The sequence below is a fragment of the Lampris incognitus genome, chromosome 12 (genome assembly GCF_029633865.1).
Source record: "Lampris incognitus isolate fLamInc1 chromosome 12, fLamInc1.hap2, whole genome shotgun sequence".
In the NCBI taxonomy this organism is placed as follows: Eukaryota; Metazoa; Chordata; class Actinopteri; order Lampriformes; family Lampridae; genus Lampris; species Lampris incognitus.
The window spans coordinates 48,712,810-48,728,973 of record NC_079222.1 but is presented as its reverse complement, the minus strand read 5'-3'; the positions used below and the strand labels follow the sequence as shown (position 1 = coordinate 48,728,973).

Here is a 16,164-nt window from a genome sequence, read left to right as displayed (position 1 = left end):
CTGTTAGAGACCTCCCCCTTGACCTTACCGCCATGGTTTGAAACTACCATGAGCATAGCTCCAGACGGCATTGCTCCCGGGATCTCAGGACCACGCAAGCTTCTCCACCACGACTGTGACAATCCACCAGGAAGGATGATGTATTAAACTGTGTTGCATTCAAATTAGGCTATTACTGATGCATGATAACTGTTTATGTTATATTATGTTGCTGTTGTTGAAATCATGGTTATCCAGATGATATGGAACTACAAGACAATAAAGCCGGACCACACTACATGAGTCGACATACATTTATTTAGAGTGTTTTCAACGAACAGATCGCGATTGCTTTGTTAAGGCTGTTGTTTGCATGTTTTACATGCCTAACAGAGCGCATTCCTAACAAGATGGCGCCCCCGTCGCAACACACAACGCGGGTGACGTACCCTCACATTCCCTATACATCGGATGCGCTGACATATAGCAAGTAGGCCTACATGCTTGCAGCTATAAATGTTTCTTTGCAACAAGAGTCACAGTCAGCCCTTTCTTTGAGGCACACGCAAGCGCCCCCCCCTCCGTAAAAAAAAAGTGAGCCCCCCCCCCCCAGAAGCCATGGTATAGCTCGCACACGGAGTATGATTGGTCTTGGGCGGGCTAGGGGCCCACCTGATTTTTCTCTGTGCCCACCAGGGGCGATTCTAGGATCAGAGCTCCCCAGAGCGCTGGCCGGCCAGGCAAGATAAATTGGGGGGGGGGGGGTGGATCAAACCATTTTCGAAGCATGGGGGGGTGCTGTATCTTTTTTGTTAAAATATTACGTTTAAACCATATACCGGGTATGCTTTTGACAGTTCTTCAGCTTATTAAACACGGACATACAGTAAAAAATAAAAAAAATCTCTTCAATTTTAGGGGTGCCGGGGTTCAATTTAGGGGTGCTGCTGCAGCACCCCCCCCCCCAAAATGGGCTAGAAACGCCTATGGTGCCCACCCACACTTGTGATTTCTGCCTGTGACAGCCATCAGAAACTGCCGAATCTCGTTCGTACCGCCGCGCGCATCGGCAGTCGCATGACTTCCGATGACGGAAACATTGTGTCGTACGTTTTGTTAAAAAAACAAAAACGTATCGCGTCACCGATAACCGACTTCTTCGTTTTACGGGAGGGAGGGGCAGAGCGGCGGCGAGGCGCGCCCCAATACCCAGCGGCCAGCCCGTCCGGACATGTGCGCTCTCCAGCGGGGTGTAAAGGCTACGTTAGCGGCCGTCGCTGTCAGCGTTTTAAGCGAAAATAGCCGTTAGCAAGGCAGCTAACCAGCACACGTTCTACCCAGCGTTACACCGCCACCCACACCCCCACCCAAAGGGCTAGCGTTGGAGCGCCGTCAGACCCCCGGGCTGTCCGTCAGACGCCTAAAAATGGCCGCCGTCGCGGTTCCTGCGAGTACCGGCGCTCTCTTACTAGACATCGAGGGGACGACCACGCCGATCACCTTCGTGAAGGTAAGCTCGGCTCGCATTTTCTCGCCGCGACAACAATGTCGGGTCTCCGCCGACGTTAGCGAGTCGCGCTAACGTAGCCGGTCGCGCATGCTAGCAGAAGAGCCGCTAAGCTAATGCGGCTCTTCGGCTAGCATGCGCGATAACGTAGCCGGTCGCGCATGCTAGCAGAAGAGCCGCTAAGCTAATGCGGCTAAATCACACACAATGGGGTCGTCTGCAGAAACCGTGCCCGGGTTCGGGTTCGGGTTTTACTGTCTTGTTTCTCTGCTTCTTTTCACACTGTCCTCCACCTTTACGCCATTTCTTCAAATGTATGTTTTGTATGGAAAGCGTGTTGTGGCTATTTTGGAAGCAAAATACAGCTACTGTGACATGCTAGTACTCAATTATGGGAATATAAAATTAGCAAATTAAAAGCAAGCGCCCGAGCGAAATATCGCACGTTTTTGCAGACAATTATGTTGCCGTGAAGTTGTGGGAGCGTGCGTGCGTGCGTGCGCGCCAGTTGAAGTGGGTTTGGGTTATTACGTTTCCGTTTGACGTACAGAAAGGAGTCCGTCCAGCGTGTAGTTTGCACGGGGATGCGTGTTCGTGCAGACTGCATTTTTGACCCGCCCGAATATGCATTCACCGCCAAGGTTTCTGAGCATGTTTGTGCAATATAAAACGAGACGAGGCAATGTTGTGTGGACTAGGGAGGGATATAACACTTTCTATGAAGCTTGCATCTATAACGCCCTATAAGCACCTATAACGCCCTATAAGCACCTATAACGCCCTATAAGCATCTATTGCATCTATACTGCTCATACTTTCCTATAATGTGTATTACAGTGACTAACAGCTATGGTTGAAGACAGTGAAATAGCCCTGAAGTCTCCGTTATGCATCTCTACAAAAGTTCAGCAAAACAAGTTGGCTATGAAGCATTATGCCATTTGACAGATAAACGGGCTAATGATGACATACTTATAATGCATAAATCCGTTTTAAATGGACATAATGTATCATAAAGGTGGTTATGAGGTGTTGTGAGGGCGTATACATGGTTATAATGAATCTTACAATGACATATAGCTACACTTATAGGGCATTATAGATGCTTATAAGGCGTTATAGATGCATGCTTCATAGAAAGTGTTACCATATATATGTATTTATTTTGACAGACTGCAATTTGGACCTGGAAGATCATGTAACCCTCTACAGTCATTTACAACAATACCCAAAGGTATTGATATTAATGGCAAATCATAAATTATGATATTTTTACGCTGCTGCAGTTTAATGTATGCTGAAGTAAAGTAGTTGTAATTTATATAATCAATGTAGAAAATGATAACAGTGATCTTGATTTACAGCGTTAACGTGGTGTCTGAATGCTCAAATTCCATTCTCGCAAATTATTTTAATGTAACGGGGCCTTAAAATGACATCATTATTCACACACGCGTGATCGAGCTTCCTATAATACACTTATGTAATTGTAACATCAGTATAGCATCAGACCCATAGCAAATTATAACATTGTCAATTTATTATGAATATAAATGCTTACTTTGTGAGGAAAGAGACACGATTTATTCAGTTTTAAAGTAAGAACCTTTGTTTTAACACATTTACAGAGGTTTGTTCTGTTTTAATTTCAGACGATGCAGATGACCCAATACTGTTGTTTTGATCGTAAATTGATTATGTTGATGTTGTTTTTCATTTCTTCATGTGAAATGGAAAATGTAATCAAGGTCTGTTGTAACTCAGGGCAGGCACATTCCTGCAGCGTCACAGCTGAATGGCATATATATTATTTTGGGAATACACAGTGTGGCCACATACTGCTTAGAATGGTACAGTGGGGTCCAGAAGTATGAGTCCACTACCTATATAGTGGACTCATAGTATATATATTCAATATAGTGGAATATATAGACCAATGTAATTTTAATTTTTCAACAAAAAGGCAGTATGGAAAAATAAAATCCACACACTAACAGTCGCTCCCGTGGCATTTATTAAAATTACCACCACATGTGACATTTTGAGCATGTGCTCTTCAGATATATATATATATATGAGTTTTGACACTCTCCTTCAAATACCGACTAGAACAGGTCACCTGATGCATGACCGGTTGCTAAAGGTAGAAAGAGACTGACTCAAGGTGAATGACCCACAACCAGCCCAAGCCTAAGTATCACAGAAATACAATTAAAAACAGAATTCAATAAATTACATAGTGAGTTATGCAATAAATTGCACTATAAAATTACACAATTATATGATACATACCTGTGGAGGCATGGAGATGTTTAGGAGCGGTGACAGTGGAGTTTTTAACTAGATTGTTTAACACAATCTTGGTAAGTGAGAGGATGCCTGAGGAGTGGAGAAGAAGCATACTGGTACCGATTTTCAAGAACAAGGGTGATGTGCAGAACTGTAGCAACTACAGAGGTATAAAGTTGATCAGCCACAGCATGAAGATTTGGGAAAGAGTAATAGAAGCTAGGTTAAGAGGAGGAGAGGTGGTGATCAGAGAGCAGCAGTATGGTTTCATGCCATGAAAGAGCACCACAGATGTGATGTTTGCTTTGAGAATGTTGATTGATAAGTATAGAGAAGGCCAGATAGAGGTGCATTGTGTCTTTGTAGATTTAGAGAAAGCATACGACAGGGTGCCGAGAGAGGAGGTGTGGTATTGTATGAGGAAGTCGGGAGTAGCAGAGAAGTATGTAGGAGTGGTGCAGGATATGTATGAGGGAGGTGTGACAGTGGTGAGTTGTGCGGTTGGAATGACAGATGGGTTCAAGGTGGAGGTGGGATTACATCAAGGATCGGCTCTGAGCCCTTTCTTGTTTGCAATGGTGATGGACAGGTTGATGGACGAGATCAGGCAGGAGTCTTGGTGGACGATGATGATGACATTGTGATCTGTAGTGAGAGTAGGGTGCAGGTGGAGGAGAGCCTGGACAGGTGGAGGTATGCACTGGAGAGAAGAGGAGTGAAAGTCAGTAGGAGCAAGACGGAATACCTATGTGTGAATGAGAGGGAGGACAGTGGAATGGTGAGGATGCAAGGAGTGGAGGTGACGAATGTGTATGAGTTTAAATATTTGGGGTCAACTGTTCAAAGTAACGGGGAGGGCGGAAGAGAGGTGAAGAAGAGAGTGCAGGCAGGGTGCAGTGGGTGGAGAAGAGTGTCAGGAGTGATTTGCGACAGAAGGGTACCAGCAAGAGTTAAAGGGAAGGTTTACAAGATGGTTGTGAGACCATATTGTGTTGTATCACTAAGGCTGAGTGCTGCTCATGGGGTGACAGTCGCGTCCTCTTTAACTTGTGCTCAAGTTGCCGCTCCAGCTGCTTCGCCAGGCCTCATCCGACGCACACTGTCGCAGCTGCACCCCCAAGATGATATTTCTGCTCTGCACACTTGTCGCTGGCACACATAGCTAAAGGTCTCTTCAGCGACGATAGACCGGAGAATTATGCAGTTAATGCCAGACGGAGTCCTCGTTCTACGCCCTTGTTGGGTGTTGTGACCTTCTGAGATATGGTAATGCGGGGCGTTGCTATGAAGTATTGTCTTTTTTGTGTCTTTGTCTAGGAAGTCCGGTGTTAATGTCTGTAGGCTCCTTTGCGTCAAAGATGGGCGTCTGGGTAGCACGGTGGCCTATTCCGTTGCCTACCAATATGGGGATCGCCAGTTCGAATCCCCGTGTTACCTCCGGCTTGGTTAGGCGTCCCTACAGACACAGTTGGCCGTGTCCGCGGGTGGGAAGCCAGATGTGGGTATGTGTCTGGGTCGCTGCACTGGCGGCTCCTCTGGTCATTCTGAGCGCCTGTTCGGGGGGGGGGGGTAGGGGAAATAGCGTGATCCTCCCGCGTGCTAAGTCCCCCTGGTGAAACTCCTCACTGTCAGGTGAAAAGAAGCAGCCGGTGACTCCACATGAATGGGAGGAGGCATGTGGTAGTCTGCAGCCCTCCCCGGATCAGCAGAGGGGGGTGGAGCAGCGACCGGGACGGCTCGGAAGAGTGGGGTAATTGGACGGATACAATTGGGGGGAAAAGAGGGGGGAGGGGAACTGTTGGGATAAAAACCAGGCTGGAAGCGATGCCTCGACTAACCTTTTGCAGTTGAGGTTGAGTTTTTGAAATAGTTTCTCAGCTTTGAGTCTTATTGAAATGGGCCAAGAACAAGTGTTGGGTCTGTGAGCACGAGTTACCTACTTGCATGTGTGTTTGTGCGCGGTTGAGAGATTGCCAGCGATATCTCGGAGCAGAGGAAGAGACGGCGAGTGTTTTGGTACATCTGACTAAACAGGAAACGTTCGAGTACAGGGAGCACTTCGCTTTGCTGGCGTATTACATGTTTGCCAGTTTGTGTTTGTCTGTGTTGTATGGTCTGGGGACGGCAGCAATGACGAAAAGACAGGAGGTGGAGCTGGAGGTGGCAGAGGTGAAGATGATAAGATTTTCATTGGGAGTGATGAAGGAGGACAGGATTAGGAAGGAGTATATTAGAGGGACAGCTCAGGTTGGACGGTTTGGATACAAAGCAAGAGAGACAAGATGGAGATGGTTTGGACATGTGTGGAGGAGAGATGCTGGGTATACTGGGAGAAGGATGCTGAATATGGAGCTGCCAGGGAAGAGGAGAAGAGGAAGGCCAAAGAGGAGGTTTATGGATGTGGTGAGGGAGGACATACAGGTGGGTGGTGTGACGGAGGAAGATGCAGAGGACAGGAAGAGATGGAAACGGATGATCCGCTGTGGCGCCCCCTAACGGGAGCAGCCGAAAGTAGTAGTAGACTCTGAGAGCACCCTAGAGATTGTCCTGTGATGTATGCTCCACCTTCTGCCTTTCCCAGTGTTCCCATAGATGCTCAGTGGGGTTAAGCACTGGTGACTATGGAGTTACTGGATTATACAAGTCCACAGTCCTTGGTCTTCCTTGGAATTCAGATAGTCCTGGCAGAGCGGCAATGTGTGTTTAAGCTCACTGTCCTGCTTGAAAATGAATCATCCAGAGGTGGAAAACCCGGTTTCAGAAAGTAGAAGTACTAACCATGTATTTGCTCCACCCATGGACTAAACCAGCTGATTTCACTAATCAGTTATCCTACCTGGCTGAAGTGTTGTGCTAATTAGAACCAGCTGGTTTAGTGCATGGATGGAGCAAGCACATGGTTAGTACGTCTACTTTCTGAAGCGGAGTTTTCCACCTCTGTCCACGGGCAACTACGCTAACCAGTCGACTAAAGGGTCTGACCCGTTAGCCAAGGGCTAGTGAGTCTATTCATCTGTGATCATTACATTACCCCCCCCCCCCTTCCTGGAAGTGCATCCCCGCACCTCAGCACACCAGCTCCCTCACGCCTCTGGGCGCATGTGCTTCTGCTGGCCTCACAGTCTCACCATCCCACTTCTGACACCAATGTAGCGAATTCGGGGGGCAGCCGGGAACCGCCGCAGGCAGGACGCGAACCCGGATGTCCCACACCACGGGCGACAACATTAACCCGTTGGCTAATGGGTCGGATCCTTTAGTCCAGCGTTTCCCAGCCCGGTCCTCAAGGAACCCCTATCCTCCAGATTTTCATTGTAACCCTGCATAGGTAGCCCTGCTTGTACTTACTCAACCAATCATCTCACAGCACTTAATTATGCAAGGTGTGCAACGTCTGACATAATTCATCGCTGATTGGTTGAATAACTACAAACAGGTACCTATTCAGGGTTGCAACGGAAATCTGCAGGGTAGGGGGTCCTTGAGGACTGGGTTGGGAAACACTGCTTTAGTCGACCGGTTAACGTAGTCGCCCGTGTCCCGGCTGCGGCGGTTCCCGGCTAGCCCCCGAATTCCCTACAGTATGTGTGTATGCACTGTTGCAGTAACCGTTCATGCTGCTGCTTCCTCACTTGAGCCCCACAATTAACGTTTTGATTCATATGTAGGCAAGAGTTCCTTCTTGCCTTCAGCAGGGATGGTTTTGACTTACGCTGGCCTTTTCTACTCATTTTGAGGTCAACGATGTGGTTTGGAAACTGCTTCTGCTACTTTAAGACCACATTTTGTTGGTTATCATTTAACTATAGTTGGTTTTTTTTTTTACTTGGTAGTAGACTTTCGGACCCCACTGTACATGCACAGCAACTCAGGCAGGTTACAACTGGGTAACAAGGAACCACAACCATGGCAGACACTCGCAAGCAAACTCCAAATACTTGGCAGAGCAGGGAGGAAAAAACTTACTGTATTTTATTTTTGCTTTTTTCTTTAAGGAGATGGTTTGCGAAAAGGATGTTCATGGCAGTATTGTTCAAAACATGATAAATATTTTCAGAAGCTGCTGACTTTTTAATCAGGGAAATCACAAGTCTTTTAGAGGTTTCGGACTGATCCATCCATCCATCTGTTATCTCAACCATTTATCCTGCTCTCAGGGCCGCAGGGATGCTGGAGCCTATCCCAGCAGCCATTGGATGGCAGGCGGGGAGACACCCTGGACAGGCTGCCAGGCCATCACAGGGCCGACACACACACACACACACACACACATTCACACCTATGGACAATTTTAGTACGGCTGATTCACCTGACCTACATGTCTTCGGACTGTGGGAGGAAACCCACGCAGACACCTGTGATGGCCTGTCCAGGGTGTTTCCCCGCCTGCCGTCCAATGACTGCTGGGATAGGCTCCAGCATCCCCGTGACCCTGAGAGCAGGATAATGGGTGGATGGATCAGAGGTTTCAAAGGTATTGGGTTCATTCTCAGAATAATAGAGAGTTGGAAGAAGCATTGGCAAAAATCTCATGACATGATGTTGTTTCCTGCAGGATATCTTATTTCCGTATATAAGGGAGCATCTTGAGGATTACCTGTCCACCCACTGGGAAGAAGACGAGTGCAAACAAGATGTTCATCTTCTAAAGAAACAGGTATGGAAAACAGGGTTGGCTGCAGAAACTTGTTACCACCACTACCACTAGTCCGCGTAAAACCGCTATCTAGAAGACGCAAATGCAATGCAGAATTTGGTGCGCCAATTCCAGTTTCGAATACAGTGACTGCGCTACTGACTGAAATAGCCTCTAACTGTTTTTCACTCCCCCCTGGTGCTCAGAAACGGAAGTTACAGGCAATAGAATCGTCACTTTGTGTGCTTACTTTTGGACCCGTAGCATGGCTTCACCTCACATTTACTCACTGTATAAAGCTCACTGCTTGTTTTGCATCATTCAGTTAAGAAAAGGGCACGCTGTTGGTCAGTTGGCGCTGGTTGTGTTCCTTTGGATGCTCCCAGCTGGGTTGTATAGCACAGGGAAGCTGGCTAGTGCAACCATTCATTTGTTCCTTCATATTTGTGACTCTGGAATGTGGATCAGATGTCTATCGAAGAAAACGCCTGCTATTTCATTTTTCACCGCTTGCTCCAAACGTCTCAAATGTTATTAAGTTCACCAGAGCTCCACTTTCAACACTCCCCCTCGCTGCTATGCCTCAACGTTTTTGGATGCTCGCCTTCCTGCTGTGAGAATCAGAATCAGGTCGATCCTCCACATTTCTATGCCCCTCCTCACAGGAATGAATGAGAGGCAAATTTTGCATGTGGCATTCATTTACCAGTGGACATTCAGTCCATCTTCCCTTGATGGTGAAGCTACTATGTTGCCACTGATGGTTGATACAAACGTTTCACTTACGGTGTTTGTCCAGATACCTTTCATTCTCCATAGTAAAATGGTTAAGCTCTGGAGATTGTTTTACCATCAGTGCTGAGCTATGAGGACTTGATCTGCTGTTAATCACCATTGTGCTTGGACTGTGTTGTGTTCGCCGCACCTTTTGGTTCCTGCCACACGGTGTGGCGTTCCGTTCTTTGGTGTTTCATATGATGTGGGCTGGAATTCTGGGAGTACAGTATCATCCTGGGAATACTAGATAACCTGTGAGCCAAAGGGTCTGTAATTTTTTTTCCCCTCCTTTTTCTCCCCAAGTGTATCCGGCCAACTACCCCACTCTTCCGAGCCGTCCCGGTCTCTGCTCCACCCCCTCTGCCGATCTGGGGAGAGCTGCGGACTACCACATGCCTCCTCCCATACATGTGGAGTCGCCAGCCACTTCTTTTCACCAGACAGTGAGGAGTTTCACCAAGGGGACGTAGCGCGTGGGAGGATCACGCTATTCCCCCCAGTCCCCCCCCCCCTGAACAGGCGCCCCAGCCGACCAGAGGAGGCGCTAGTGCAGCGACCAGGACACATACCCACATCCGGCTTCCCACCCGCAGACACGGCCAGTTGCGTCTGTAGGGACGCCCGACCAAGCCGGAGGCAACAAGGGGATTCAAACTGGCGATCCCCGTATTGGTGGGCAACGGAATAGGTCGCTACGCTACTCGGACGCCCTTTTTTTACATTTTTTTGAAAAGTTTGGACGTGTGTGTTCTTGTAATTTTTGGATGTGTTTTTGTCTTTGTGTTGTACTGATGTGGGCTGGGGGAAACGGCGTTTCATTTCATGTACGCAAGTGCATGAAGTGAAATGACAAATAGGGTGTTCCTGATTCCTGATCCAGATCATTTGAGGTCGTGGGCTGTGTAAAACAAGGCTGGTGTTGTTTGACTGACGATGTGATGATGTACCACACGTATTTTGTGGTGGGGCGGGGGTTCAAACTAAAAATTGCTCCCCCTGCCAGTGCTTCTTACCATTATTTTCCCAGCTTTGCTCTGTTTCATGTCAAATTTTTTTCACCAAAGAAATGAAATAGCATATGCCAATAGGCTCCAGCATCCCCCACAACCCTGAGAGCAGGGTAAGCAGTTTTGATAATGGATGGCTGGATATGCCAATGTACTTTCAATAAAAAGCTTGACTCTCACGACAGGTTGAGGAGGACATCAAGCAAAACCGAGCATGTCCTGTTCATCCATTGGATCAGACGGTTCACACAGATGAGGAGAAGGCAATAAGGGAGGTGGTGGATACTGTACTGTGGCAGATGGCTGCCGACAGGAAGACGACAGCTCTCAAACAGCTCCAAGGCCACATGTGGAGGGCAGCTTATGCTACAGGGAGAATCAAAGGCGAGTAAGTAGCCTGACATTTTTTCAGTATGAATAATCCGTTGACGGGGGTGTTCTAGAGGCTCAGTCGGTTAGAACTCATAACATACCATTCAACTGCAACGGCCGGGGTTCCGTCCTAAAGCTGGGTCTTTGTAATAATATTGTATGGGGTCCAAAACTCCTGAGTTTATCACCAAGATCTTTGTTTTCATTATTCTTCGAAATCTAACAGGAAAACTTCACTCAGTTGAAATATCTGAAGCACGATCACATGTTTTTTTCAACACAATTCAGAACATTTTGCTAATAATAACAGAACAGTCCAAATTTCTCTATTTGGCATCCCCACCATTTGCCTTAATCGTTGGTTGCATTCTGTCTGGCATTGATTCTACGAGTTTGCGCAGAATCCAAAGTTTTCCAGAATTCTTAAAGAGTATCTCAAGGGTTGTCCTATCTCAGACAGCAACATGAAACTGGGCTGGATCTGGGCCAGATGTATCACAGCATCTGGCCCAGATCCGCAAAACGGATCCGCCGTGACGCCAGTACAAAAATGCATGGCGGCACATTCGAGGATTGTAAACGTTCTTTCTCTTAAACAGTCCACTGAAATCTGTTTCTAGAACATTTTTGATGCGAGAAACAGGGAATTCAGGTGCTGACTCTTGACTCGTTTTAGATCCACAAGGCCCAATTTAAAAATGGGTTCTGACTTTCATAAGGAGGCCACACTCTGGCCAGAGGTGGGGGGCGGTCTCTGGGCGGATGTGAGTCCTATGCGATCTGCCAGACTGTGGGCGGATCCGGCCCAGTGTCAGCTGCTGTATGGGATGCTGTTATCACATGTTTACCTTTTCAAATATTTAATAGAGTTGAGGCTTGGTGACTGGAGGGAAAGCTGTACAAGTCAGCAGTCCTTGCTCTTCCTTGGACAACCAGTCCTGGCCAAGCTTTGATGAGTGTTTGAGATCACTGGGCCTCATTCATCAATCGTTCGTACGTACAGATTTGGCCATGACACACACCCATGGAATTTTTTAGCCCTGAAGTTTGTCTTGGAGACCACTGTGGAACCTGGGTAATGCCTGAATTTAGACACCAATTGGCTACCACTGATGTCTTTGCAAGCCTGGCTGATTCCTCATTGCAAGAGGTTGACAGTAGATGTTAGGAGGAAGGAATTACAAATAACCATCAGGCTTTGCTTCTGTCAGATGATCTTGAGAGCTAAAAAAATTCCATGGGTGTGTGTCATGGCCATTATTTAATTCCTCTCTGATGATAAATGAGGAGCGAGACAAAAGTCTCTTACGGTATTGTCACACTTTAATATGTTCATCAACAGATGCACAAAGCATAGCTACTTAAGTACGTGCCCTGATCTCAGAGCCCACCCCCTTTATACCTTGCAGCCCAAACATGCTTATTGTCACAGTCACAATGGAGTTACCCAGAATTTCCCCCCAATCCTGTTTGGAGGAAGTAGCTCATCTTTATTGCTGGACTGTCGTCCTAATGGATAACAACTTGCTCAAAGAGGTCATAGGTCAGGTCTCCCCTCTTCCTTACCTTCCAGCTCATAATTCTCCAGGACCGTTCCTTCAGACCTTGTTACACTCGAGTGAGCTTCTGATTCATTCCTCTGCTATCAGCTAGCAGTTAACAATTATTATTATTAGTTCACACGGAGAAGACACTTTATAGCACTACCTTCGATTTGCTCACATGAACTTTAAGCATTGATCCAAGCTATGTAGACTGAAGGTAAACGTGGTGTAGGTCATACATGGTCAAAGATTAAAAGTAAGCGATCATCGTATAGGATTATATGGCAGACAAATTGCCTTCACAGTGTGTAAGAATAAATTTGCATATACTAACGATTGATGAATGAGGCCCGTTGTCTTTCTGAAAAATGAATCCTCTTCCACACAACCAGGATGGAGAATAGATTTCAGGGCGCCAGACAAACATTTTACACCAGTGGCACTGATGCCACTAAGTTTTTCAGTTAGCTACTCTAGCTCACAGTTTGGTCGCACCAAAAATGTCTTGTGGTGCTGCACAAATGAGTGGTTGAATCTCTTGAGTTTGCATCTTTCTTTCTTATCAGCTAGGTGAACTGGGCACGTGCCATATTGTTACTGTTGGATTTTGTCAGGACTCCTGTCCGTCCTTCCTGAATTGTTCTACCTATTCAGTCTCCCTATATATTTTTTGCCCAGCATGCCCTGAACTCTTCCTGCCGCTCTACTTCCTGTTTTCTCTTGCACACCTGTCTTCCATCATCATTGTCATCACCTGTCTAACCCCGGTCCTTGCTGTGTGTTTTCGTCAGATCGTCTCTGTGTATTACCCAGTGTTGTTTCTTGCTGGTTCTGCCTGTGTTCTGTTAGTTTGTTTGGTAAGGTTACAAAAAATTATTTTCTTTATAAAAACATCTATTTTTCAAAAACAGGTCTTGGAAACAAGGGGGGGGGGTGTCATCTTGTAATGAGGGTCGGCTCATATTCGGGCTAATACAGTATGCCGTAAAGTAAAAGGAAACAGAATTGTAGAAGTCTGTCAGAAGTCTTCTGTATTGACCCCATGTGATACATAAAGGGGGTTTTCCTCAAAATGAATTCAGGAAAACACTAATTTCAGGAAAACCTTGTTTGATGCAATAAGTTAGAATTATTGGTGTTTCATGTTTTGATCTTGTTGGAAACAGGATCTACCAGGATGTAGTTCCAGCCATCAAAAGATGGAGACGACACGGCCTGAAAGTCTACATCTACTCTTCTGGAAGCGTGGAGGCACAGAAACTTCTTTTCGGATATTCTGTTGAAGGAGATGTTTTAGATGTAAGCACTTTCGGTTCCCTCGTTATTAATTTTGAATTGTATGATTATTCATGTCATTAAAATGTCGACAGTGTTAATAATAAAATTAATCCTTGGCCCCATGTGTCCTGTCTTGGCTTGCTAGTTTTCACAGATAATAAGGAAATACATGTAGTTAGTACAACTGTGGTCCTAACTTCATGCTCTCCTACTGGCTAACATGAGATTTTTTATGGTCATTTCAGTTATTTGATGGCCACTTTGACACCAATATAGGAGCTAAGGTTGAGGGCAAGAGCTACGAGAGGATTGCGGAGAGGATCGGCTGTCAACCTGAGGAAATCACCTTCTTGACAGACGTCACAAGAGGTATGCAAATGTCAACTAAGCATGTACCTCTCACTTGATCGTTGTATTATTTATATATGATTGTTGAGTATTTACAAAAAAAAAAACCATGCTCATTTGTTATAGCCAGTGTTGTAGTACTCAAGTCCAGGACTCAGACTCGAGTCCGACTCGAGTCCTGATTTTCAGGACTCGTGATTCGACTTGGACTTGAGCACTGATGACTTGAACTCGGACTCGAGCATTGACCGCTTTCAGACTCGGAAGTTGGAGATGAGGACTCGGACTTGTTAATTGATAAAGACTGTTTTTTTTGTTTTTGTTAGTTTTTTTGTAATAGGCCTTAATAATTTGGCATAAGATATTGATAGCTATATTAATACTGTAACATTGATCACCACATTAGAATGTGGTGATCAATGGCTTTTTTACGGTGCCAGAGTGGAGCACTGGAGCCCATCTTGGAACTCGACTCAAGCCTCAACCTTGATGACTCAGGCTCGGACTCAGGTAAGGGGACTTGACTTGGACTCGACTCGGACTCTTCTTTGGGGACTTGGACCCAGACTCGAACACTGGGGACTTGAGACTTGACTCGAGGTTTAGTGACTCGACTACAACACTGGTTATAGCATTGTGTAGAGTAACAGTGGTTTAATTCATCCTCAGATTTGATCATCAGCATGGGACTTTTGCAGAAAATGTTATGTACAATGACATTTTATTTTTCTGAAAAATAACCCAGCCCTTTTTCTGGAAAAATCCAGGAAGTTTATTTTCAGTTTTTATTTACTGCTGTGCTTGTACTGAACTGGTGTGATGATATTATGATATCACTAGGATGAGGCACTGAAATTAGTTCTTTTTAGAGATATTGTGCAGGAGCCCTACATTTTGTCCAGATGTTTGAGCAAGGTCGTGTTTTCAACTGTTTATGGCTCGGTTCTGCCGTAGAGTCTGCAAAGTGCAAGTGGATCCAGCAGCAAATTGTCCACATTAAAAAGACTCTTGATGTGGAAAGATGTCTCGCCAAAAACCCTTTTAAGGATGGTGTTTAGTTGACGGGCGCTTGCAGCATGCTAAGTAGGCTGTCCAAACGGTAGTCTGAAATGGCGAAGGTTGCTCATATGTTTTCAGTCTTGGGAGTGTTTGGAATACAGACCACTCAGAAGTAAGGCTGTGTTTCTGTGGCGTAGGCCTTTAGTGGTCTGGGTTTAGGTTAGACTAAGGACACACTGTCAAGTACACATCCAGTCCTGTGTTTGCCGTTGCAGAGGCTAAAGCAGCAGAAGACGCTGGAGTCAATGTGGTGGTCGTGGTGAGGCCCGGGAACGTGGAACTGACCGAGGAGGAGAGGACCCACTACAACCTCATTACGTCCTTTAGCCAACTGGAAGTGATGGGACACGCCTAACTCTGAGAACGGGAGGAGGAGAAGGATAACCTGTTCTCTGGCCTAGTTTAACATTGACCTCTCCCACCTTCTCTTTGCTCCCCCCCCTTTTCCAGCTCCGATGTTGATGGTCCTCCCGAGTGGATTGATTGTTCTTGGCAAATGGACAGGTGAAGGCAATATGAAGTATAAAGCTGCAGACGGCTTACGGTCCAGCTGATTAGGATCCAGTCTGTATGACGGAATTTTCTAGATATCAAACATGAAGGAAACACGGCGTGACCCCCGCAAAGTCCTTTACCTTTGAACACTGAATGCCACCTCTGTACCACGTGTTATGATTTAGAAACCAAGAATTGTGTACATTTGTATTTTGGGTTATCGTCTGTTTTGTAAAACTACATTTTCTCCCTGACGAAGTAAGTTTTTCTACTGTTCATTCGAGCGCTCGAAATTTCTTCAGCAAACGCAGTTTTCAAATACCGTTCGGGGAAACTGCGTCACGGACACTGCAGAATAGATGCATTTAGCACTAATGCTGCTAGAAATAGAATATTCTAATTTAAAAGTGGTTTGGAAACTTGTAACTTTCACCCTGTAGGTGAATGCTGTTTAACTGTGCTTGTCTAGATGTAACCCTTTACAAATTGGAAGTCACCAGAGAATTGCCAAATAAAAAAAAAAAAGTACCTCGTGTGCGACATCGCCGCTAGTGATCTGACAAACTGTTGCCGTTGACACAATTAAGAACACGTGTGCTGCAGTTTGATGGCGTGATTTGTGTTCTCCCGTAGTCCCGCTCTTCACACATGGCTGTTGTTGGCATGTTGGTCGTAATACAACAGCTTTCACAAATTAAAGTGCTTCACCAGTCATTTCAAACCCGGTGAAACACAACCCTTAATTTCCCAAATGTGTTGTGCAAGCCTCAAGATAAATGTCCACGTTTTGCTACTGCAATGGTGGACGTTAAACGAATGCAGCCAAACAGTTTTGTTGGGGTGGGGGTGGGGGTGTGGGGTGTGTGTGTGTGG

At 46.0% G+C, this 16,164-nt stretch overlaps 1 protein-coding gene across 1 annotated transcript; it reads left to right on the top strand.

Moving 5' to 3' along the window:
• The first annotated feature begins 999 nt into the window (after window positions 1–999).
• enoph1 (enolase-phosphatase 1) lies at window positions 1,000–15,820 on the top strand. Its single transcript, XM_056290943.1, has 6 exons — window positions 1,000–1,489; window positions 8,331–8,432; window positions 10,381–10,583; window positions 13,278–13,410; window positions 13,635–13,758; window positions 15,012–15,820. Exons 1-6 carry the CDS (start codon window positions 1,406–1,408, stop codon window positions 15,149–15,151), a joined length of 786 nt encoding a protein of 261 aa, XP_056146918.1. The 5' UTR covers window positions 1,000–1,405; the 3' UTR covers window positions 15,152–15,820.
• The last annotated feature ends 344 nt before the right edge of the window (window positions 15,821–16,164 follow it).

What these genes read in the sequence shown, in the direction of transcription:
- enoph1 (XM_056290943.1), top strand. Translation starts at nt 1,406, where the DNA reads ATGGCCGCCGTCGCGGTTCCTGCGAGTACCGGCGCTCTCTTACTAGAC. An exon ending in TTCATCTTCTAAAGAAACAG is followed by an intron (nt 8,433 to 10,380) that starts GTATGGAAAACA and finishes CTCTCACGACAG; the next exon opens with GTTGAGGAGGACATCAAGCA. An exon ending in TTGAAGGAGATGTTTTAGAT is followed by an intron (nt 13,411 to 13,634) that starts GTAAGCACTTTC and finishes TGGTCATTTCAG; the next exon opens with TTATTTGATGGCCACTTTGA.